General features: G+C 51.2%; 1 protein-coding gene across 1 annotated transcript in view; it reads left to right on the top strand.

Annotated features, from left to right (window-relative positions):
- Positions 1 to 25,274, top strand: part of btk (Bruton agammaglobulinemia tyrosine kinase) — a 354,337-nt gene that overhangs the window by 304,066 nt on the left and 24,997 nt on the right. The window contains 6 exon segments of the mRNA XM_067976821.1: positions 433 to 604; positions 1,207 to 1,423; positions 10,162 to 10,226; positions 17,800 to 17,918; positions 21,533 to 21,565; positions 21,568 to 21,689. Coding sequence (XP_067832922.1) covers positions 433 to 604; positions 1,207 to 1,423; positions 10,162 to 10,226; positions 17,800 to 17,918; positions 21,533 to 21,565; positions 21,568 to 21,689 — 728 coding nt within the window.

Raw genomic sequence — 25,274 nt, forward strand, 5'->3', positions numbered from 1 at the left:
AGCAACCCGTGTGTATATTATGGAGAAGAGCAGCCCCTTTGTATATTATGGAAAATAGCAACCCTGTGTATATTATGGAGTACAGCAGCCCTGTCTGTATTATGGAGAATAGCAACCTCTTTGTATATTGTAGAGACTAGCGGTCCCTGTGTATATTATAAAGAATAACAACCCCTGTGTATATTATGGAGAATAGCAGCCCCTGTGCATATTATTGAGAAGAGCAGTCCCTGTGTATATTATAGAGAATAGCATCCCCGGTGTATATTAGAGAATAGCAGTCCTTGTGGATTGGAGCAGAATAATAAGTATCATCATGATAAAATTTGTAGACAAATTGGTCCTGCCGAAACCTGGAATTCTCCCCATTCCCTCTCCCCTGACTCTGCTTTGTTTGGGATTCCAGGCTGATGTTTGTTCCTTCATTGTCAGGTGCCTGGGAGATCAATCCTGTGGACCTAACTTTCCTGAAGGAGTTGGGGAACGGGCAGTTTGGCGTTGTGAAACACGGTAAATGGAGAGGCCAGTACGAGGTCGCCATCAAAATGATCAAAGAGGGCTCCATGTCTGAGGACGATTTCATCGATGAGGCTGAAACAATGATGTGAGTAAAAGAAATCTGGACAAAAATGGAATGTGAGGCTTGAAGCTGTCGCTGAGCTGGCTGATCGACAGCTTAGGTACCATATATAATACTGCTGTACCTGCCCTGGGAGTGTTTGATGGGACAGTGTAGAGGGAGTTCACTCCGTATCTAACCCTGTACCTGCCCTGGGAGTGTTTGATGGGACAGTGTAGAGGGAGCTTTACTCTGTATCTAACCCGTGCTGTACCTGCCCTGGGAGTGTTTGATGGGACAGTGTAGAGGGAGCTTTACTCTGTATCTAACCCGTGCTGTACCTGCCCTGGGAGTGTTTGATGGGACAGTGTAGAGGGAGCTTTACTCTGTATCTAACCCGTGCTGTACCTGCCCTGGGAGTGTTTGATGGGACAGTGTAGAGGGAGCTTTACTCTGTATCTAACCCGTGCTGTACCTGCCCTGTGAGTGTTTGATGGGACAGTGTAGAGGGAGCTTTACTCTGTATCTAACCCGGACTGTACCTGCCCTGGGAGTGTTTGATGCTGACACTGGGTATTGTAAAATGAAAATGTGTGAAGTGTCCTGAGTATATGAATGGTCAGTCTGTTCCTGTCTCATTTTATCAGGAAACTGAAACATGCCAAGTTGGTGCAGTTATACGGCGTCTGCACAAAGCAAAGACCAATCTACATCGTCACTGAATTTATGTCAAACGGTTGCTTATTGGATTACCTGAAGAAATACGGAAGACAACTGAGCACCTTACAACTGCTGGAGATGAGCAAGGATGTGTGTGAAGCGATGGCGTACTTGGAGTCATACAGCTTCCTGCACAGGGACCTGGTAAGGACAGAAATATCAGCCACTGTATAGAACTACATCGTGCGGCCCCCATTCAAACCTCCTGCTGTTTACATCTACCGACGGCAATGCATCAGTTATCTGGTGAGCCATCATCACGGTTACTGCGGCTTCAGAATCCGGTGAGGCCGCGGGACGTCGATCATCCATTGGTGGAACACGAAATTAGAGAGTCACATCTGGGAACAACAGACCCATTAATGTCACATCTGGGAACTACAGACCCATTAGAGAGTCACACCTGGGAACTACAGACCCATTAATGTCACATCTGGGAACTACAGACCCATTAATGTCACATCTGGGAACTACAGACCCATTAATGTCACATCTGGGAACTACAGACCCATTAATGTCACATCTGGGAACTACAGACCCATTAATGTCACATCTGGGAACTACAGACCCATTAATGTCACATCTGGGAACTACAGACCCATTAATGTCACATCTGGGAACTACAGACCCATTAGAGAGTCACACCTGGGAACTACAGACCCATTAGAGAGTCACACCTGGGAACTACAGACCCATTAGAATCACACCTGGGAACTACAGACCCATTAGAGAGTCACATCTGGGAACTACAGACCCATTAGAGAGTCACACCTGGGAACTACAGACCCATTAGAATCACACCTGGGAACTACAGACCCATGAGAATCACACCTAGGAACTACAGACCCATTGGAGAGTCACACCTGGGAACTACAGACCCATTAGAATCACACCTGGGAACTACAGACCCATGAGAATCACACCTGGGAACTACAGACCCATTGGAGAGTCACACCTGGGAACTACAGACCCATGAGAATCACACCTGGGAACTACAGATCCATTGGAGAGTCACACCTGGGAACTACAGACCCATGAGAATCACACCTGGGAACTACAGATCCATTGGAGAGTCACACCTGGGAACTACAGACCCATTGGAGAGTCACACCTGGGAACTACAGACCCATGAGAATCACACCTGGGAACTACAGATCCATTGGAGAGTCACACCTGGGAACTACAGACCCATGAGAATCACACCTGGGAACTACAGATCCATTGGAGAGTCACACCTGGGAACTACAGACCCATTAGAATCACACCTGGGAACTACAGACTCATTAGAAACACACATGGGAACTGCAAACCCATCAGAGAGTCACATCTGGGGACTACAGAACCAGTAGAATCACAGCTGGGAACTACAGATCCATTAGAATCACAACTGGGAACTACAGACACATTAGAGTCACACCTGGCAGCTACCCCATTAGAGTCACATCTGGGAAATACAGACCTATTACAGTCACATCTGGGAAATACAAGCCCATTAGAGATTCACATCTGGGAAATACAGGCCCATTAGAATCATAATTGGGAACTACAGGCCCATTAGAATCACACCTGGGAACTACAGACTGATTAGACTCACATTGGGGAACTATAGACCCATTAGAGATTCTCATCTGGGAAATACAGGCCCATTAGAGTCACATCTGGGAACAACAGATCCATTAGAATCACACCTGGGAACTACAGGCCCATTAGAATCACATCTAGGATCTACAGACTCATTAGAGACTATTATCTGGGAACTGCTGACCCATTAGAGACACAAACCTGGGAAATATAGACACATGAGGGACTCACATCTCGGAACTACAGAAACATTAGAATCACAACTGGGAACTACAGACCCATTAGATTCACATCTGGGAAATACAGGCCCATTAGATTCACATCTGGGAACAATAGATCCATCAAAAACTCACAACTGGAAACTACAGACCCATTAGAGATTCACATCTGTTAAATACAGGCCCATTATACTCACATCTGGGAACAACAGATCCATCAGAAAGTCACATCTGGGAACTACAGATCCATTAGAATCACACCTGGGAACTACAGATCCATTAGAATCACACCTGGGAGCTACAGACCCATTAGAATCAATCCTGGGATCTACAGACTCATTAGAATCACACCTGGGAACAATAGATCCATCAGAAAATCACATCTGGGAACTACAGACCCAATAGAATCACACCTGGGAGCTGTAGACCCATTATAATCACAACTGGTAACTTTGGACCCATTAGAATCACACCTGGGAACTACAGACTCATTAGAGTCACATCTGGGAACTACAGACCCATTAGAGACTATTATCTGGGAACTGCTGACCCATTAGAGACACAAACCTGGGAACTACAGACACATTAGAGAGTCACATCTGGGAACAACAGACCCATTAGACTCACAACTGGGAACTGCAGGCCCATTAGAGTCACATCTGGGAACTACAGACCCATTAGACTCACACCTGTGAACTACACCCCATTAGAGAGTCACATCTGGGAAATACAAACCTATTAGAGAGTCACAACTAGGAACTACAGACCCATTCGAGTCACACCTGGGAACTACAGAACCATTAGATTCACATCTGGGAAATACAGGCCCATTAGAGTCACATCTGGGAACTACAGATGCATCATAAAGTTACAACTGGAAACTTGAGACCCATTAGAGAATCACATCTGGGAACTATAGATCCATTTGAACCACACCTGGGAACTAGAGACCCATTAGAGACTCACATCTGGGAACTACAGACATATTTATAAGAACATAAGAACATAAGAAATAGGAGCAGGAGCAGGCCAATCGGCCCCTCGAGCCTGCTCCGCCATTCAATAAGATCATGGCTGATCTGATCCTAACCTCAAATCTAAATTCATGTCCAATTTCCTGCCCGCTCCCCGTAACCCTTAATTCCCTTTACTTCCAGGAAACTGTCTATTTCTGTTTTAAATTTATTTAATGATGGAGCTTCCACAGCTTCCTGGGGCAGCAAATTCCACAGACCTACTACCCTCTGAGTGAAGAAGTTTCTCCTCATCTCAGTTTTGAAAGAGCAGCCCCTTATTCTAAGATTATGCCCCCTCGTTCTAGTTTCACCCATCCTTGGGAACATCCTTACCGCATCCACCCGATTAAGCCCCTTCACAATCTTATATGTTTCAATAAGATCGCCTCTCATTTTTCTGAACTCCAATGAGTAGAGTCCCAATCTACTCAACCTCTCCTCATATGTCCGCCCCCTCATCCCCGGGATTAACCGAGTGAACCTTCTTTGTACTGCCTCGAGAGCAAGTATGTCTTTTCTTAAGTATGGAGACCAAAACTGTATGCAGTATTCCAGGTGCGGTCTCACCAATACCTTATATAACTGCAGCAATACCTCCCTGTTTTTATATTCTATCCCCCTAGCAATAAAAGCCAACATTCCGTTGGCCTTCTTGATCACCTGCTGCACCTGCATACTAACTTTTTGATTTTCTTGCACTAGGACCCCCAGATCCCTTTGTACTGCAGTACTTTCCAGTTTCTCGCCATTAAGATAATAACTTGCTTTCTGATTTTTCCTGCCAAAGTGCATAACCTCACATTTTCCAATATCTGCTAAATCTCCGCCCACTCACCCAGCCTGTCTATATCCCCTTGTAGGTTTTTTATGTCCTCCTCACTCTCTACTTTCCCTCCCATCTTTCTATCATCTGCAAACTTTGATATGTTACACTCGGTCCCCTCCTCCAAATCGTTAATATAGATTGTAAAGAGTTGGGGACCCAGCACCGACCCCTGCGGAACACCACTGGCTACTGGTTGCCAGTCCGAGAATGAACCATTTATCCCAACTCTCTGCTTCCTGTTAGATAACCAATCCTCCACCCATGCCAGAATATTACTCCCAATCCAGTGATTCTTTATCTTGAGCAATAATCTTTTATGTGGCACCTTGTCGAATGCCTTCTGGAAGTCTAAATACACTACGTCCACTGGTTCCCCTTTATCCACCCTGTACGTTATGTCCTCAAAGAACTCAAGCAAATTTGTCAGACATGACTTCCCCTTCGTAAAGCCATGCCGACTTTGTCCTATTAAATTATGTTTATCCAAATGTTCCGCTACTGTCTCCTTAATAATAAACTCCAAAATTTTACCCACCACAGATGTTAGGCTAACTGGTCTATAATTTCCAGCCTTCTGCCTACTACCCTTTTTAAATAAGGGTGTTACATTAGCAGTTTTCCAATCTGCCGGGACCTTTGCCGAGTCCAGAGAATTTTGGAAAATTATTACCAAAGCATCCACAATCCCTACTGCCACTTCTCTCAAGACCCTAGGATGTAAGCCATCAGGTCCAGGGGATTTATCCGCCTTGAGTCCCATTAATTTACTGAGTACCAATTCCTTAGTGATTTTAATCGTATTTAGCTCCTCCCCCCTAGAGCCTCCTGAATTTGAATCACACCTGGGAACTACAGATCCATTAGATTTACACCTGGGAACTACAAACCCATTAGAATCACTCTTGGTAACTGCAGGTCCATTAAAATCACATCTGGGAACTACTGACCCAGTAAAGATTCACATCTGGCAACTACAGACCCATTAGAATCACACTACAGGGAACTACAGACCGATTAGGGACACACCTGGGAACTACAGACCCATTATGTTTACATCTGGGGACTGCAGACCTTTAGAGAGACACACCAGGGAAATAAATACCCATTAGAGAGACACAACTGGGAACTACAGGCCCATTCGAGTCAGAGCTGGGGTGCACAGACCCAGTCGAGACTCACATTTGGAAACTGCGGACGCATTAGAAATTCTACAGACTCAGTGGAATCACACCTGGAAACTACAGACCCAGTAGAATCACATCTGGAAACTACAGACCCATTAGAATTACATCTGGGAAACACAGACCCATTAGAGAGTCACATCTGGGAATGACAGAACCATTAGTATCACACCTGGGAACTACAGATCCAATAGAATCACACCTGGGATCTACAGATCCAATAGAATCACACCTGGGATCTACAGATCCAATAGAATCACACCTGGGAACTACAGATCCATTAGAATCACAACTGGGAACTACAGACCCATTAGAATCACACCTGGGATCTACAGACCCATTAGAGAGTCACACCTGGGAACTACAGACCCATTGGAGACACACCTGGGATCTACAGACACATTAGAATCACACCTGGGAACTACAGATACATTAGAGTAACATCTGGGAATTGCAGACCCATTTGAATCACACCTGGGAACTACAGACCCATTAGAGAGTCACACCTGGGAACTACAGACCCATTAGACTCACACCTGGGAACTACAGATCCATTAGAATCACATCTGGGAACTACAGATCCATTAGACTCACATCTGGGAACTACAGACACATAAACAGAACCATATCTGCAAACATGACGTAATAAATAACAGCCAACATTGTTTTCGGGTGTTAATTCTTGGCCAACTAGCCTCATAGTCTTTGTGAGGAGATGAGATTCTGGGTTGCAGATGGGATTCATAAACTGTCTAAAGACCTTGGGAAATGTATCATATGAGAGGCTGCTCTGTAAGTAAGGATGCGGATTATTAGCTGTCTGAAGGAAAGGATGGTAGCCATGATGTGGAGATGCCGGTGATGGACTGGGGTTGACAATTGTAAACAATTTTACAACACCAAGTTATAGTCCAACGATTTTTATTTGAAATCTACAAGCTTTCGGAGGTTTCCTCCTTCCTCAGGTAAATGTTCAGGAGCTCCTCGAAGCCTACGCATTTATACATATAGAACAATACATGGTGTTTACAGACTGCCCCTGCAACTGCCCGTTGCCAAGGCAATCACCGTGTTCAGACAGAGAGGTGTCATCTACAGAACCCCCGAATACACATTCAACAAAAAAACAAACAGGAAAAAAAAACAGAGAGAGAGAGAGGCAGAAACATCCGGAAGGCAGAGAAAGCCAGCAAATGACCCATTATATTAAAAACAGATAGCTTTTGTTTGCTAGTGGGGTAACGTGTAGCGTGACATGAACCCAAGATCCCGGTTGAGGCCGTCCTCATGGGTGCGGAACTTGGCTATCAATTTCTGCTCGACGATTTTGCGTTGTCGTGTGTCTCGAAGGCCGCCTTGGAGAACGCTTACCCGAAGATCGGTGGCTGAATGTCCCTGACTGCTGAAGTGTTCCCCGACTGGGAGGGAACCCTCCTGTCTGGCGATTGTTGCACGGTGTCCGTTCATCCGTTGTCGCAGTGTCTGCATGGTCTCGCCAATGTACCATGCTCTGGGGCATCCTTTCCTGCAACGTATGAGGTAGACAACGTTGGCCGAGTCACAGGAGTATGAACCGTGCACCTGGTGGGTGGTGTCCTCTCGTGTGATGGTGGTATCTGTGTCGATGATCTGGCATGTCTTGCAGAGGTTACCGTGGCAGGGTTGTGTGGTGTCGTGGACGCTGTTCTCCTGAAAGCTAGGTAGTTTGCTGCGAACGATGGTCTGTTTGAGGTTGGGTGGCTGTTTAAAGGCGAGTAGTGGAGGTGTGGGGATGGCCATAGCGAGGTGTTTGTCCTCATTGATGACATGTTGAAGGCTGCGGAGAACATGGTGTAGTTTCTCCACTCCGGGGAAGTACTGGACGACGAAGGGCACTCTGTTGGTTGCGTCCCGTGTTAGTCTTCCGAGGAGGTCTATGCGATTTTTCGCTGTGGCCCTTCGGAACTGTCGATCGATGAGTCGAGCGTCATATCCCGTTCTTACCAGGGCGTCTTTCAGAGTCTGTAGGTGCCCATCGCGTTCCTCCTCGTCTGAGCAGACCCTGTGTATTCGCAGGGCCTGTCCAACGTTGTCTACCTCATACGCTGCAGGAAAGGATGCCCCGGAGCATGGTACATTGGCGAGACCATGCAGACACTGCGACAACGGATGAACAGACACCGCACAACAATCGCCAGACAGGAGGGGTCCCTCCCAGTCGGGGAACACTTCAGCAGTCAAGGACATTCAGCCACCAATCTTCGGGTAAGCGTTCTCCAAGGCGGCCTTCGAGACACACGACAACGCAAAATCGTCGAGCAGAAATTGATAGCCAAGTTCCGCACCCATGAGGACGGCCTCAACCGGGATCTTGGGTTCATGTCACGCTACACGTTACCCCACTAGCGAACAAAAGCTATCTGTTTTTAATATAATGAGTCATTTGCTGGCTTTCTCTGCCTTCCGGATGTTTCTGCCTCTCTCTCTTTCATAGAATCATAGAATCATAGAAGTTACAACATGGAAACAGGCCCTTCGGCCCAACATGTCCATGTCGCCCAGTTTATACCACTAAGCTAGTCCCAATTGCCTGCACTTGGCCCATATCCCTCTATACCCATCTTACCCATGTAACTGTCCAAATGCTTTTTAAAAGACAAAATTGTACCCGCCTCTACTACTGCCTCTGGCAGCTCGTTCCAGACACTCACCACCCTTTGAGTGAAAAAATTGCCCCTCTGGACCCTTTTGTATCTCTCCCCTCTCACCTTAAATCTATGCCCCCTCGTTATAGACTCCCCTTCCGTTGGGAAAAGATTTTGACTATCGACCTTATCTATGCCCCTCATTATTTTATAGACTTCTATAAGATCACTCCTTAACCTCCTACTCGCCAGGGAAAAAAGTCCCAGTCTGTCTAACCTCTCCCTGTAAGTCAAACCATCAAGTCCCGGTAGCATCCTAGTAAATCTTTTCTGCACTCTTTCTAGTTTAATAATATCCTTTCTATAATAGGGTGACCAGAACTGTACACAGTACTCCAAGTGTGGCCTCACCAATGCCCTGTACAACTTCAACAAGTTGTACAGGGCATTGGTGAGGCCACACTTGGAGTTTTTCTGTTTTTTTTCCTGTTTGTTTTTTTGTTGAATGTGTATTCGGGGGTTCTGTAGGTGACACCTCTCTGTCTGAACACGGTGATTGCCTTGGCAACGGGCAGTTGCAGGGGCAGTCTGTAAACACCATGTATTGTTCTATATGTATAAATGCGTAGGCTTCGAGGAGCTCCTGAACATTTACCTGAGGAAGGAGGAAGCCTCCGAAAGCTTGTAGATTTCAAATAAAAATCGTTGGACTATAACTTGGTGTTGTAAAATTGTTTACAATTGAAGGAAAGGAAGCAGAGGGTGGGGTTGCAAGGTCGCGATGGGGCGGTGCGGAGTTTGGTGCCCCTTCCCGGTATAGACTAAAGACCTGGAATCACAGTCGTTTGGCAAGGGAGGGCTAGAAGTAGCAGGGGCAGGGAGCATCTTAATATGGGAGCTGGAGAAGAGTTGTGCCTGAGCTGATCAGTGGCGAATGCGGTTTGGTATAGACAAGTGTCACTGACCAGGCTGCCATTTATTGCCCATCCCTGAGAGTCAGCCTTCTTCTTGAACAGCTGACTGGTTTCATACAACTGATTGATTTTCTAGACCACTTCAAAGGGTCTTTAAGAGTCAACCACATTGCTGTGGGACTGGAGTCACATATAGGCCCAGACCGGGTAAGGACGGCAGGTTTCCTCCCCTAAAGGACATTAGTGAACCAGTTGGGTTTTTACAACGATCTGTAGTTTCATGGTCACTTTTACTGATACCAGCTGTTTATTTCCAGATTTTTGGAACTGAATTCCCATGGTGGGATTCTGAACTCACATTCTTCAGGTTATTAGTCCAGTAACACAACCACTACACCAGTTCTTAGTGTGACTGTCAGGAAGTGTTTCTTGAACAGGGAGTGATGAGCAGCCGGGGCAGGTTTTTCCAGGACAATCCACTCAGGTTCCTGACCAATCCTCTTCTCTGTTTTATTACCTCAGGCTGCCAGGAACTGCTTGGTTGATGAGGCTGGGATTGTGAAGGTATCAGACTTCGGTCTGAGCAGGTGAGCAGCAGTTTCCTCGTTCACGAGTCTTGGACTTTGTGTTGAGGGTGCTTGTTTTTGGAGCCTATCTCCTGAAACGACCAGTCGCTTGGCATGGGCTGGTGTGGGGTCACTCGCTATTCCTCAGTCAGTGTGGTGTAGTTGGGGCCTGTGAGCAAACACTGACTGTGCTGATTGTGGTGTGTGGTAAATAACTCGGGTGTGTGAGAGTAACTTGGGGTGTGGTGAGTAACACGGAGTGTGAAAGTAACTCCGGGTGAGAAAGTAACTCAGTTGTGTGAGAGTTACTCAGGGTGTGAAAGTAACTTGGGGTGTGTGAGAGTAACTTGGGATGAGAGAGTAATTTGAGGGGTGAGAGAGTAACTCGGAGTCTGAGACTAACTCAGGGTGTGAGACTAACTCAGGGTGTGAGACTAACTCAGGGTGTGAGACTAACTCAGGGTGTGAGACTAACTCGGGATGTGTGAGACTAACTCGGGATGTGTGAGAGTAACTCGGGGTGTGTGAGAGTAACTTGGGATGAGAGAGTAATTTGAGGGGTGAGAGTAACTCAGAGTGTGAGAGTAACTTGGGATGAGAGAGTAATTTGAGGGGTGAGAGAGTAACTCGGAGTGTGAGAATAACTCAGGGTGTGAGAATAACTCAGGGTGTGAGAATAACTCAGGGTGTGAGAATAACTCAGGGTGTGTGAGAGTAACTTGGGGTGTGTGAGAGTAACTTGGGGTGTGTGAGAGTAACTCGGGGTGTGTGAGAGTAACTCGGGGTGTGTGAGAGTAACTCGGGGTGTGTGAGAGTAATTCGGGATGTGTGAGAGTAATTTGGGATGAGAGAGTAATTTGAGGGGTGAGAGAGTAACTCGGAGTGCGAGAATAACTCAGGGTGTGAGAGTAACTTGGGGTGTGTGAGAGTAACTTGGGGTGTGTGAGAGTAACTTGGGGTGTGTGAGAGTAATGCGGGATGTGTGAGAGAAACTTGGGATGAGAGAGTAATTTGAGGGGTGAGAGAGTAACTCGGAGTGTGAGAGTAACTCGGGGTGTGTGAGAGTAACTCGGGGTGTGTGAGAGTAACTCGGGGTGTGTGAGAGTAACTCGGGGTGTGTGAGAGTAACTCGGGGTGTGTGAGAGTAACTCGGGGTGTGTGAGAGTAATTCGGGATGTGTGAGAGTAACTTGGGATGAGAGAGTAATTTGAGGGGTGAGAGACTAACTCGGAGTGTGAGAATAACTCAGGGTGTGAGAATAACTCAGGATGTGAGAGTAACTCGGGGTGTGTGAGAGTAACTCGGGGTGTGTGAGAGTAACTCGGGGCGTGTGAGAGTAACTCGGGATGAGAGAGTAACTCGGGGTGTGTGAGAGTAACTCGGAGTGTGAGAGTAACTTGGGATGAGAGAGTAATTTGAGGGGTGAGAGAGTAACTCGGAGTGTGAGAGAAACTTGGGATGAGAGAGTAATTTGAGGGGTGAGAGAGTAACTCGGAGAGTGAGAATAACTCAGGGTGTGAGAGTAACTCGGGGTGCGTGAGAGTAACTCGGGATGTGTGAGAGTAACTCGGGATGTGTGAGAGTAACTTGGGGTGTGTGAGAGTAACTCGCGGTGTGAGAGTAACTCGGGGTGTGAGAGAGTAACTCGGGGTGTGTGAGTAACTCGCGGTGTGAGAGTAACTCGCGGTGTGAGAGTAACTCGGGGTGTGTGAGAGTAACCTGGGGTGTGTGAGAGTAACCTGGGGTGTGTGAGAGTAACTCAGGGTGTGTGAGAGTAACTCGGGGTGTGAGAATAACTCGCGGTATGAGAGTAACTTGGGGTGTGTGAGAGTAACTTGGGGTGTGTGAGAGTAACTTGGGGTGTGTGAGAGTAATTCGGGATGTGTGAGAGAAACTTGGGATGAGAGAGTAATTTGAGGGGTGAGAGAGTAACTCGGAGTGTGAGACTAACTCGGGGTGTGTGAGAGTAACTCGGGGTGTGTGAGAGTAACTTGGGATGAGAGAGTAATTTGAGGGGTGAGAGACTAACTCGGAGTGTGAGAATAACTCGGGGTGTGTGAGAGTAACTCGGGGTGTGTGAGAGTAACTTGGGATGAGAGAGTAATTTGAGGGGTGAGAGACTAACTCGGAGTGTGAGAATAACTCAGGGTGTGAGAATAACTCAGGGTGTGAGAGTAACTCGGGGTGTGTGAGAGTAATTCGGGATGTGTGAGAGAAACTTGGGATGAGAGAGTAATTTGAGGGGTGAGAGAGTAACTCGGAGTGTGAGAGTAACTCGGGGTGTGTGAGAGTAACTCGGGGTGTGTGAGAGTAATTCGGGATGTGTGAGAGTAACTTGGGATGAGAGAGTAATTTGAGGGGTGAGAGACTAACTCGGGGTGTGTGAGAATAACTCGGGGTGTGTGAGAGTAACTCGGGGTGTGTGAGAGTAACTCGGGGTGTGTGAGAGTAACTCGGGATGAGAGAGTAACTCGGGGTGTGTGAGAGTAACTCGGAGTGTGAGAGTAACTTGGGATGAGAGAGTAATTTGAGGGGTGAGAGAGTAACTCGGAGTGTGAGAGAAACTTGGGATGAGAGAGTAATTTGAGGGGTGAGAGAGTAACTCCGAGAGTGAGAATAACTCAGGGTGTGAGAGTAACTCGGGGTGCGTGAGAGTAACTCGGGATGTGTGAGAGTAACTCGGGATGTGTGAGAGTAACTCGGGGTGTGTGAGAGTAACTTGGGATGAGAGAGTAATTTGAGGGGTGAGAGACTAACTCGGAGTGTGAGAATAACTCGGGGTGTGTGAGAGTAACTCGGGGTGTGTGAGAGTAATTCGGGATGTGTGAGAGTAACTTGGGATGAGAGAGTAATTTGAGGGGTGAGAGACTAACTCGGAGTGTGAGAATAACTCAGGGTGTGAGAATAACTCAGGGTGTGAGAGTAACTCGGGGTGTGTGAGAGTAACTCGGGGTGTGTGAGAGTAATTCGGGATGTGTGAGAGTAACTTGGGATGAGAGAGTAATTTGAGGGGTGAGAGAGTAACTCGAGGTGTGTGAGAGTAACTCGGGGTGTGTGAGAGTAATTCGGGATGTGTGAGAGTAACTTGGGATGAGAGAGTAATTTGAGGGGTGAGAGACTAACTCGGAGTGTGAGAATAACTCAGGGTGTGAGAATAACTCAGGATGTGAGAGTAACTCGGGGTGTGTGAGAGTAACTCGGGGTGTGTGAGAGTAACTCGGGGTGTGTGAGAGTAACTCGGGGTGTGTGAGAGTAACTCGGGATGAGAGAGTAACTCGGGGTGTGTGAGAGTAACTTGGAGTGTGAGAGTAACTTGGGATGAGAGAGTAATTTGAGGGGTGAGAGAGTAACTCGGAGTGTGAGAGAAACTTGGGATGAGAGAGTAATTTGAGGGGTGAGAGAGTAACTCGGAGAGTGAGAATAACTCAGGGTGTGAGAGTAACTCGGGGTGCGTGAGAGTAACTCGGGATGTGTGAGAGTAACTCGGGATGTGTGAGAGTAACTTGGGGTGTGTGAGAGTAACTCGTGGTGTGAGAGTAACTCGTGGTGTGAGAGTAACTCGGGGTGTGAGAGAGTAACTCGGGGTGTGTGAGTAACTCGCGGTGTGAGAGTAACTCGCGGTGTGAGAGTAACTCGGGGTGTGTGAGAGTAACCTGGGGTGTGTGAGAGTAACTCGGGGTGTGTGAGAGTAACTCGGGGTGTGAGAATAACTCGCGGTATGAGAGTAACTTGGGGTGTGTGAGAATAACTTGGGGTGTGTGAGAATAACTTGGGGTGTGTGAGAGTAACTTGGGGAGTGTGAGAGTAACTCAGGGTGTGAGTAACTCAGGGTGTGTGAGAGTAACTCGGGGTGTGAGAATAACTCGCGGTATGAGAGTAACTTGGGGTGTGTGAGAATAACTTGGGGTGTGTGAGAATAACTTGGGGTGTGTGAGAATAACTTGGGGTGTGTGAGAGTAACTCGGGGTGTGTGAGAGTAACTCGGGGTGTGAGAGTAACTCGCGGTATGAGAGTAACTTGGGGTGTGTGAGAATAACTTGGGGTGTGTGAGAGTAACTTGGGGAGTGTGAGAGTAACTCAGGGTGTGAGTAACTCAGGGTGTGAGTAACTCAGGGTGTGAGAGTAATTCGGGGTGTGGGAGAGTAACTCGGGATGTGTGAGAGTAACTCGGGGTGTGAGAGTAACTCGGGGTGTGTGAGAGTAACACGGGCAGTGTGAGAGTAACACGGGCAGGGTGAGAATAACGCGGGGTGTGCGAGAAACTAGGGGTGTATGAGTAACTCGTGAGAGAGTATCTCGGGATTAGAGAGTATCTCGGGATTAGAGAGTATCTCGGGATTAGAGAGTATCTCGGGATGAGAAAGTAACTCGGGGTGAGAGAGTAACTCGGGGTAAGAGAGAGTAATTCAGGGTGAGAGAAACTCGGGGTGTGAGAGTAACTCAGGGTGGGAGAGTAACTCGGGATGGGACAGTAACTCGGGGTGTGAGAGTAACTTGGGCTGTGAGAGGGTAATTCAAGGCGAGAGTAACTCGGGGAGTGAGAGTAACTCGGGGAGTGAGAGTAACTCGGGGAGTGAGAGTAATTCTGGGTGTGAGAGAAAAGTCGCACCAAAGCTCCCACACCTCAAACCGTCAGTGAATCGTTACCCCAATCTGACTCTGACACCATCTCTTGGTATCCTGAAGTCTGTGCAGGTCACAGGGGGCTGTTGATTTCTGTATGTTTGAACAAACAGCTGCAGCACAGTAAGGGTGTGTTTATTAACCTGCCCAGGGCCTGATCGGCCTGCACTGAATACATTCAGCATTATATCGAGTGACTTGCATCATCTTTGCCTGCCATCACATTAATGTGGGCCTGTAGATGTTTAGCTACTAAAACTGGCCATTAACCCGAACTCCCCGTCCACCCACCAGCTCAGTGGGTGAATACAGACCAAGAAGGCTCCAGGTTCAATGCCTGGCCTGTGCAGGATAACTGAGCTCACCCGGGGCACTGGCCGGCACTGCAGTTGGATCGGGGGAAGGTGATGCTGCGTTCCCTCTCCTGCTCGCTGCCCAGCATCCCCTGCTGGCACTCGGCGTGACTCGGAGCCCTCCGGCACTCAGAGTGACTCGGAGCCCTCCGGCACTCGGCGTGACTCGGAGCCCTCCGGCACTCAATGTAACTCGGAGCCCTCCGGCACTCGGCGTGACTCGGAGCCCTACGGCACTCAATGTAACTCGGAGCCCTCCGGCACTCGGAGTGACTCGGAGCCCTCCGGCACTCAATGTAACTCGGAGCCCTCTGGCACTCAATGTAACTCGGAGCCCTCCGGCACTCGGAGTGACTCGGAGCCCTCCGGCACTCGGCGTGACTCGGAGCCCTCCGGCACTCGGAGTGACTCGGAGCCCTCCGGCACTCAATGTAACTCGGAGCCCTACGGCACTCAATGTAACTCGGAGCCCTCCGGCACTCGGAGTGACTCGGAGCCCTCCGGCACTCAATGTAACTCGGAGCCCTACGGCACTCAATGTAACTCGGAGCCCTCCGGCACTCGGAGTGACTCGGAGCCCTCCGGCACTCAATGTAACTCGGAGCCCTCCGGCACTCGGTGTGACTCGGAGCCCTCCGGCACTCGGTGTGACTCGGAGCCCTCCGGCACTCAATGTAACTCGGAGCCCTCCGGCACTCGGCGTGACTCGGAGCCCTCCGGCACTCAATGTAACTCGGAGCCCTCCGGCACTCGGCGTGACTCGGAGCCCTCCGGCACTCGGAGTGACTCGGAGCCCTCCGGCACTCAATGTAACTCGGAGCCCTCCGGCACTCGGTGTGACTCGGAGCCCTCCGGCACTCGGCGTGACTCGGAGCCCTCCGGCACTCGGAGTGACTCGGAGCCATCCGGCACTCAATGTAACTCGGAGCCCTCCGGCACTCGGCGTGACTCGGAGCCCTCCGGCACTCGGCGTGACTCGGTGCCCTCCGGCACTCGGCGTGACTCGGAGCCCTCCGGCACTCGGCGTGACCCGGAGCCCTCCGGCACTCGGCGTGACTCGGAGCCCTCCGGCACTCGGCGTGACTCGGAGCCCTCCGGCACTCAATGTAACTCGGAGCCCTCCGGCACTCGGCGTGACTCGGAGCCCTCCGGCACTCAATGTAACTCGGAGCCCTCCGGCACTCGGCGTGACTCGGAGCCCTCCGGCACTCGGCGTGACTCGGAGCCCTCCGGCACTCAATGTGACTCGGAGCCCTCCGGCACTCGGCGTGACTCGGAGCCCTCCGGCACTCGGCGTGACTCGGAGCCCTCCGGCACTCGGCGTGACTCGGAGCCCTCCGGCACTCGGCGTGACTCGGAGCCCTCCGGCACTCAATGTGACTCGGAGCCCTCCGGCACTCGGCGTGACTCGGAGCCCTCCGGCACTCGGCGTGACTCGGAGCCCTCCGGCACTCGGCGTGACTCGGAGCCCTCCGGCACTCGGCGTGACTCGGAGCCCTCCGGCACTCAATGTAACTCGGAGCCCTCCGGCACTCGGTGTAACTCGGAGCCCTCCGGCACTCAATGTAACTCGGAGCCCTCCGGCACTCAATGTAACTCGGAGCCCTCCGGCACTCGGTGTGACTCGGAGCCCTCCGGCACTCAATGTAACTCGGAGCCCTCCGGCACTCAATGTAACTCGGAGCCCTCTGGCACTCGGCGTGACTCGGAGCCCTCCGGCACTCGGCGTGACTCGGAGCCCTCCGGCACTCGGCGTGACTCGGTGCCCTCCGGCACTCGGCGTGACTCGGAGCCCTCCGGCACTCGGCGTGACTCGGAGCCCTCCGGCACTCGGCGTGACTCGGTGCCCTCCGGCACTCGGCGTGACTCGGTGCCCTCCGGCACTCGGTGTGACTCGGAGCCCTCCGGCATTCAGTGTCACGGCTCGTGCTCGGCGAACAGTAGCTTGGACAAAGTATCGGAGGGTGGGCAGTGCCCGTGGACCAGCCACAGGCAGCTCCTTCAAGGGAGGAGTGGAGACAGAATCAGTCAACGGCAGTTTAAAGGAAGTTTTAGTGATTTAAGTGTCACCCGTGACTGAGTGGGAGCACTCACTCTCTCGCCTCTGAGTCAGAAGGTCACAGGTTCAAGTCCCACTCCAGAGACTTGAGCCCATAATCCATGCTGACACTGCAGTGCAGTACTGAGGGAGTGCTGCACCGTCAGAGATGCTGTCTTTCAGATGAGACGTTAAACCAAGGCCCCCTCTCAGGTGGATATTAAAGATCCCACAGCCACTATTTGGAAGAAGAGCAGGGGAGTTCTCCCCGGTGTCCTGGACAATATTTAACCCTCAACCAACATCACTAAAACAGATTATCTGCTCATTATCACATTGCTGTTTGTGGGATCTTGCTGTGCCTGAATTGGCTGCCGTGTTTCCGACATTACAACAGTGAGTACACTTCAAAATACTTCATTGGCTGTGAAGCTCTTTGGGACATCCTGAGGTCATGAAAGGTGCTATAGAAATGCAAGTCTTCATTTTGTTCTTTCTTTTGGGGTCTATCTATGGTTTGGGTTTGTGTGGGTGAAAGCCTGCAGCCTTGATCCCAGACTGATGGTATGTTTTATATTAGGTACGTCTTGGATGATGAGTACACGAGTTCACAAGGTTCTAAGTTCCCTGTGCGATGGTCTCCTCCTGAAGTTCTTAACTTTGCTCGATTCAGCAGCAAATCTGACGTGTGGGCCTTTGGTGAGTGAAGGACAGCTCCACATCTTTGGGCCATGTTCATACCCCGGTAATACTGACACTAGGGGCTCGATCAGGGAGGAGAGAGGGGGCTCGGGAATTCCACCTTTCTGATTTGGTTTCACTCAAATGGCTTCAGTTTACGATAAACACTCAACTTTATTTTTCTTTCATTGCGTAGCGGAGGGGAAAAAAACAAGGCCCTTAATTACGGGACGCCAGCAAGGTTCGAAAGAGGAGGAGGGAAGATGAGGGAACATCAGGAAGTGGGGATGCCAACTTGGCTTTTGTAGGAGGAAGGGAGGATTGAGGGAGGGGACGAGCTCCACAGTTATGAGGTCCTGGAAAAGAATGGGTTAGTTCTTTTAAGTCTTTTAAAGGGGAATTAGGTGTTTGAGAAAGAGTAATTTTAAAGGGTATGGGGAGTGAGCAGGAGAGTGGGATTAGACTGGGTGGGATATTAAAGGGTATGGGGAGTGAGGGGGAGAGTGGGATTAGACTGGGTGGGATATTAAAGGGTACGGGGAGTGAGCAGGAGAGTGGGATTTGACTGGGTGGGATATTAAAGGGTATGGGGAAGTGAGGGGGAGAGTGGGATTAGACTGGGTGGGATATTAAAGGGTACGGGGAGTGAGCAGGAGAGTGGGATTAGACTGGGTGGGATATTAAAGGGTACGGGGAGTGAGCGGGAGAGTGGGATTAGACTGGGTGGGATATTAAAGGGTATGGGGAGTGAGCGAGTGAGTGGGATTAGACTGGGTGGGATATTAAAGGGTATGGGGAGTGAGCGGGAGAGTGGGATTAGACTGGGTGGGATATTAAAGGGTATGGGGAGTGAGCGAGTGAGTGGGATTAGACTGGGTGGGATATTAAAGGGTATGGGGAGTGAGCGGGAGAGTGGGATTAGACTGGGTGGGATATTAAAGGGTATGGGGAGTGAGGGGGAGAGTGGGATTAGACTGGGTGGGATATTAAAGGGTACGGGGAGTGAGGGGGAGAGAGGGATTAGACTGGGTGGGATATTAAAGGGTATGGGGGGAGAGGGGGATTAGACTGGGTGGGATATTAAAGGGTATGGGGAGTGAGCAGGAGAGAGGGATTAGACTGGGTGGGATATTAAAGGGTATGGGGAGTGAGCAGGAGAGAGGGATTAGACTGGGTGGGATATTAAAGGGTACGGGGAGTGAGGGGAGAGTGGGATTAGACTGGGTGGGATATTAAAGGATATGGGGGGTGAGCAAGAGGGTGGAATTAGACTGGGTGGGATATTAAAGGGTATGGGGGGTGAGCAGGAGAGAGGGATTAGACTGAGTGGGATATTAAAGGGTATGGGGAGTGAGCAGGAGAGAGGGATTAGACTGGGTGGGATATTAAAGGGTACGGGGAGTGAGGGGAGAGTGGGATTAGACTGGGTGGGATATTAAAGGATATGGGGGGTGAGCAAGAGGGTGGAATTAGACTGGGTGGGATATTAAAGGGTATGGGGAGAGAGGGGAGAGTGGGATTAGACTGGGTGGGATATTAAAGGGTACAGGGAATGAGCAGGAGAGAGGGATTAGACTGGGTGGGATATTAAAGGGTATGGGGAGTGAGGGGGAGAGTGGGATTAGACTGTGTGGGATATTAAATGGTATGGGGAGTGAGGGGGAGAATGGGATTCGACTGGGTGGGATATTAATGGGTATGGGGAGTGGGATTAAACTGGGTGGGATATTAAAGGGTATGGGGAGTGGGAATAGACTGGGTGGGATATTAAAGGGTGTGGGGAGAGAGGGGAGAGTGGGATTAGACTGGGTGGGATATTAAATGGTACGGGGAGTGAGGGGGAGAATGGGATTCGACTGGGTGGGATATTAATGGGTATGGGGAGAGAGGGGGAGAGTGGGATTAGACTGGGTGGGATATTAAAGGGTATGGGGAGTGAGGGGGAGAATGGGATTGGACTGGGTGGGATATTAAAGGGTATGGGGAGTGGGATTAAACTGGGTGGGATATTAAAGGGTATGGGGAGTGGGAATAGACTGGGTGGGATATTAAAGGGTATGGGGAGTGAGGGGGAGAGTGGGATTAGACTGGGTGGGATATTAAAGGGTATGGGGAGTGAGGGGAGAGTGGGATTAGACTGGGGCGGGATATTAAAGGGTACGGGAGTGAGGGGGAGAGTGGGATTAGACTGGGTGGGATATTAAAGGGTATGGGGAGTGAGGGGGAGAGTGGGATTAGACTGGGCGGGATATTAAAGGGTACGGGGAGTGAGGGGGGGAGAGTGGGATTAGACTGGGTGGGATTATTAAAGGGTATGGGGGAGAGGGGGAGAGAGGGATTAGACTGGGTGGGATATTAAAGGGTATGGGGAGTGAGGGGGAGAGTGGGATTAGACTGGGTGGGATATTAAAGGGTATGGGGAGTGAGGGGAGAGTGGGATTAGACTGGGCGGGATATTAAATGGTACGGGGAGTGAGGGGAGAATGGGATTCGACTGGGTGGGATATTAATGGGTATGGGGAGAGAGGGGGAGAGTGGGATTAGACTGGGTGGGATATTAAAGGGTATGGGGAGTGAGGGGGAGAATGGGATTGGACTGGGTGGGATATTAAAGGGTATGGGGAGATGGGATTAAACTGGGTGGGATATTAAAGGGTATGGGGAGTGGGAATAGACTGGGTGGGATATTAAAGGGTATGGGGAGTGAGGGGGAGAGTGGGATTAGACTGGGTGGGATATTAAAGGGTATGGGGAGTGAGGGGGAGAGTGGGATTAGACTGGGCGGGATATTAAAGGGTACGGGAGTGAGGGGGAGAGTGGGATTAGACTGGGTGGGATATTATAGGGTATGGGGAGTGAGGGGGAGAGTGGGATTAGACTGGGCGGGATATTAAAGGGTACGGGGAGTGAGGGGGAGAGTGGGATTAGACTGGGTGGGATATTAAAGGGTATGGGGAGTGAGGGGGAGAGTGGGATTAGACTGGGTGGGATATTAAAGGGTATGGGGAGTGGATTAGACTGGGTGGGATATTAAAGGGTACGGGGAGTGAGCGGGAGAGAGGGATTAGACTGGGTGGGATATTAAAGGGTACGGGGAGTGGATTAGATTGGGTGGGATATTAAAGGGTACGGGGAGTGGGATAGATTGGGTGGGATATTAAAGGGTACGGGAGTGGGATTAGATTGGGTGGGATATTAAAGGGTACGGGGAGTGGGATTAGATTGGGTGGGATATTAAAGGGTACGGGGAGTGGGATTAGATTGGGTGGGATATTAAAGGGTACGGGGAGTGGGATTAGATTGGGTGGGATATTAAAGGGTACGGGGAGTGGGATTAGATTGGGTGGATATTAAAGGGTACGGGGAGTGGGATTAGATTGGGTGGCTGATATGGAGAAATGAATGGTGCAGGTTTCTGGGGTTGAATGACCTGTTTCTGTGCTGGAACTTTCCTTGATTTGTCAACATCGGTTCAAAGGTCAAAGAGGAGAAGCATCAAATAAATGGAAGCAAAGGTGAAAGGGTAACTGGGCCACCATTAGAGCGAGGAGCCAATGCGTTGGATGTAAGAGTCATCACTTGTTTTACTGATGGCCGCACGTACTCACTGATGTCTTTACTCTGTGTGGCAGGAGTCCTGATGTGGGAGATGTTCTCTTTGGGAAAACACCCTACGAGAGGTTCAACAATGTGGAGGTGGTGGAGAATATAATCCAGGGTCGGCGCCTGTACAGGCCTCAGCAGGCCTCCGAGAATGTCTACAACATCATGTACAGCTGCTGGGAGGACGTAAGTCTCTGACATATTTATTAACGGTTTAGGGAGGGAGTCTGCTCACCTGCAGAGCATCGTGAAACCATTTCTCTGTCACGCTGTGGCTCAGTGGGAGCGCTCGGTCTCAACTCTGAGTCAAAAGGTCGTGGATTTAACTCCCACTTGAGCACAATATCGAAGCTGAGGCTCCAGTGTAGTACTGAGGGAGCGCTGCACTGTCGGAGGGTCAGTACTGAGGGAGTGCTGCACTGTCGGAGGGTCAGTACTGAGGGAGTGCTGCACTGTCGGAGGGTCAGTACTGAGGGAGCGCTGCACTGTCGGAGGGTCAGTACTGAGGGAGCGCTGCACTGTCGGAGGGTCAGTACTGAGGGAGTGCTGCACTGTCGGAGGGTCAGTACTGAGGGAGCGCTGCACTGTCGGAGGGTCAGTACTGAGGGAGCGCTGCACTGTCGGAGGGTCAGTACTGAGGGAGCGCTGCACTGTCGGAGGGTCAGTACTGAGGGAGCGCTGCACTGTCAGAGGGTCAGTACTGAGGGAGCGCTGCACTGTCGGAGGGTCAGTACTGAGGGAGCGCTGCACTGTCGGAGGGTCAGTACTGAGGGAGCGCTGCACTGTCAGAGGGTCAGTACTGAGGGAGCGCTGCACTGTCGGAGGGTCAGTACTGAGGGAGCGCTGCACTGTCAGAGGGTCAGTACTGAGGGAGCGCTGCACTGTCGGAGGGTCAGTACTGAGGGAGCGCTGCACTGTCAGAGGGTCAGTACTGAGGGAGCGCTGCACTGTCGGAGGGTCAGTACTGAGGGAGCGCTGCACTGTCAGAGGGTCAGTACTGAGGGAGCGCTGCACTGTCGGAGGGTCAGTACTGAGGGAGCGCTGCACTGTCAGAGGGTCAGTACTGAGGGAGTGCTGTACTGTCAGAGGGTCAGTACTGAGGAGCGCTGCACTGTCGGAGGGTCAGTACTGAGGGAGTGCTGCACTGTCGGAGGGTCAGTACTGAGGGAGCGCTGCACTGTCGGAGGGTCAGTACTGAGGGAGCGCTGCACTGTCAGAGGGTCAGTACTGAGGGAGTGCTGTACTGTCGGAGGGTCAGTACTGAGGGAGCGCTGCACTGTCAGAGGGTCAGTACTCAGGGAGCGCTGCACTGTCAGAGGGTCAGTACTGAGGGAGCGCTGTACTGTCGGAGGGTCAGTACTGAGGGAGTGCTGTACTGTCAGAGGGTCAGTACTGAGGGAGTGCTGTACTGTCAGAGGGTCAGTACTGAGGGAGCGCCGCACTGTCGGAGGGTCAGTACTGAGGGAGCGCTGCACTGTCAGAGGGTCAGTACTGAGGGAGTGCTGCACTGTCAGAGGGTCAGTACTGAGGGAGCGCTGCACTGTCAGAGGGTCAGTACTGAGGGAGTGCTGCACTGTCAGAGGGTCAGTACTGAGGGAGTGCTGTACTGTCGGAGGGTCAGTACTGAGGGAGTGCTGCACTGTCAGAGGGTCAGTACTGAGGGAGTGCTGCACTGTCAGAGGGTCAGTACTGAGGGAGTGCCGCACTGTCGGAGGGTCAGTACTGAGGGAGTGCTGCACTGTCGGAGGGTCAGTACTGAGGGAGCGCTGCACTGTCGGAGGGTCAGTACTGAGGGAGCGCTGCACTGTCAGATGGTCAGTACTGAGGGTTCGCTGCACTGTCAGAGGGTCAGTACTGAGGGAGTGCTGCACTGTCAGAGGGTCAGTACTGAGGGAGCGCTGCACTGTCGGAGGGTCAGTACTGAGGGAGTGCTGCACTGTCAGAGGGTCAGTACTGAGGGAGTGCTGCACTGTCAGAGGGTCAGTACTGAGGGAGTGCCGCACTGTCAGAGGGTCAGTACTGAGGGAGCGCTGCACTGTCAGAGGGTCAGTACTGAGGGAGCGCTGCACTGTCAGAGGGTCAGTACTGAGGGAGTGCCGCACTGTCAGAGGGTCAGTACTGAGGGAGCGCTGCACTGTCAGAGGGTCAGTACTGAGGGAGTGATGCACTGTCGGAGGGTCAGTACTGAGGGAGTGCTGCACTGTCGGAGGGTCAGTACTGAGGGAGCGCTGCACTGTCAGAGGGTCAGTACTGAGGGAGTGCTGCACTGTCAGAGGGTCAGTACTGAGGGAGTGCTGCACTGTCAGAGGGTCAGTACTGAGGGAGCGCTGCACTGTCGGAGGGTCAGTACTGAGGAGTGCTGCACTGTCGGAGGGTCAGTACTGAGGGAGTGCTGCACTGTCGGAGGGTCAGTACTGAGGGAGCGCTGCACTGTCGGAGGGTCAGTACTGAGGGAGTGCTGCACTGTCGGAGGGTCAGTACTGAGGGAGTGCTGCACTGTCGGAGGGTCAGTACTGAGGGAGTGCTGCACTGTCAGAGGGTCAGTACTGAGGGAGTGCTGCACTGTCAGAGGGTCAGTACTGAGGGAGTGCTGCACTGTCGGAGGGTCAGTACTGAGGGAGTGCTGCACTGTCAGAGGGTCAGTACTGAGGGAGTGCTGCACTGTCAGAGGGTCAGTACTGAGGGAGTGCTGCACTGTCAGAGGGTCAGTACTGAGGGAGTGCTGCACTGTCAGAGGGTCAGTACTGAGGGCACGCTGCACTGTCAGAGGGTCAGTACTGAGGGAGTGCTGCACTGTCAGAGGGTCAGTACTGAGGGAGTGCTGCACTGTCAGAGGGTCAGTACTGAGGGAGTGCTGCACTGTCAGAGGGTCAGTACTGAGGGAGTGCCGCACTGTCGGAGGGTCAGTACTGAGGGAGTGCTGCACTGTCGGAGGGTCAGTACTGAGGGAGCGCTGCACTGTCGGAGGGTCAGTACTGAGGGAGCGCTGCACTGTCAGAGGGTCAGTACTGAGGGTTCGCTGCACTGTCAGAGGGTCAGTACTGAGGGAGTGCTGCACTGTCAGAGGGTCAGTACTGAGGGAGTGCTGCACTGTCAGAGGGTCAGTACTGAGGGAGTGCTGCACTGTCAGAGGGTCAGTACTGAGGGCACGCTGCACTGTCGGAGGGTCAGTACTGAGGGAGTGTTGCACTGTCAGAGGGTCAGTACTGGGGGAGTGCTGCACTGTCAGAGGGTCAGTACTGAGGGAGTGCTGCACTGTCAGAGGGTCAGTACTGAGGGCACGCTGCACTGTCGGAGGGTCAGTACTGAGGGTTCGCTGCACTGTCAGAGGGTCAGTACTGAGGGTTCGCTGCACTGTCAGAGGGTCAGTACTGGGGAGTGATGCACTGTCAGAGGGTCAGTACTGAGGGAGTGCTACACTGTCGGAGGGTCAGTACTGAGGGAGCGCTGCACTGTCAGAGGGTCAGTACTGAGGGAGTGCTACACTGTCGGAGGTCAGTACTGAGGGAGCGCTGCACTGTCAGAGGGTCAGTACTGAGGGAGTGCTGCACTGTCGGAGGGTCAGTACGGAGGGAGCGCCGCACTGTCGGAGGGTCAGTACTGAGGGAGTGCCACACTGTCGGAGGTGCTGTCTTTCAGATGAGACGTTCAACCTTGGTCCCGTCTGCCCTCTCAGTTGCATGTAAAAGATCCCTTGGCACTATTTGGAAGAAGAGCAGGGGAGTTCTCCCCGGCGTCCTGAGGCCAATATTTATCCCTCAACCACCATCA

Source organism: Heptranchias perlo, assembly GCF_035084215.1.
Source record: "Heptranchias perlo isolate sHepPer1 chromosome 15 unlocalized genomic scaffold, sHepPer1.hap1 SUPER_15_unloc_1, whole genome shotgun sequence".
Taxonomy (NCBI): Eukaryota; Metazoa; Chordata; class Chondrichthyes; order Hexanchiformes; family Hexanchidae; genus Heptranchias; species Heptranchias perlo.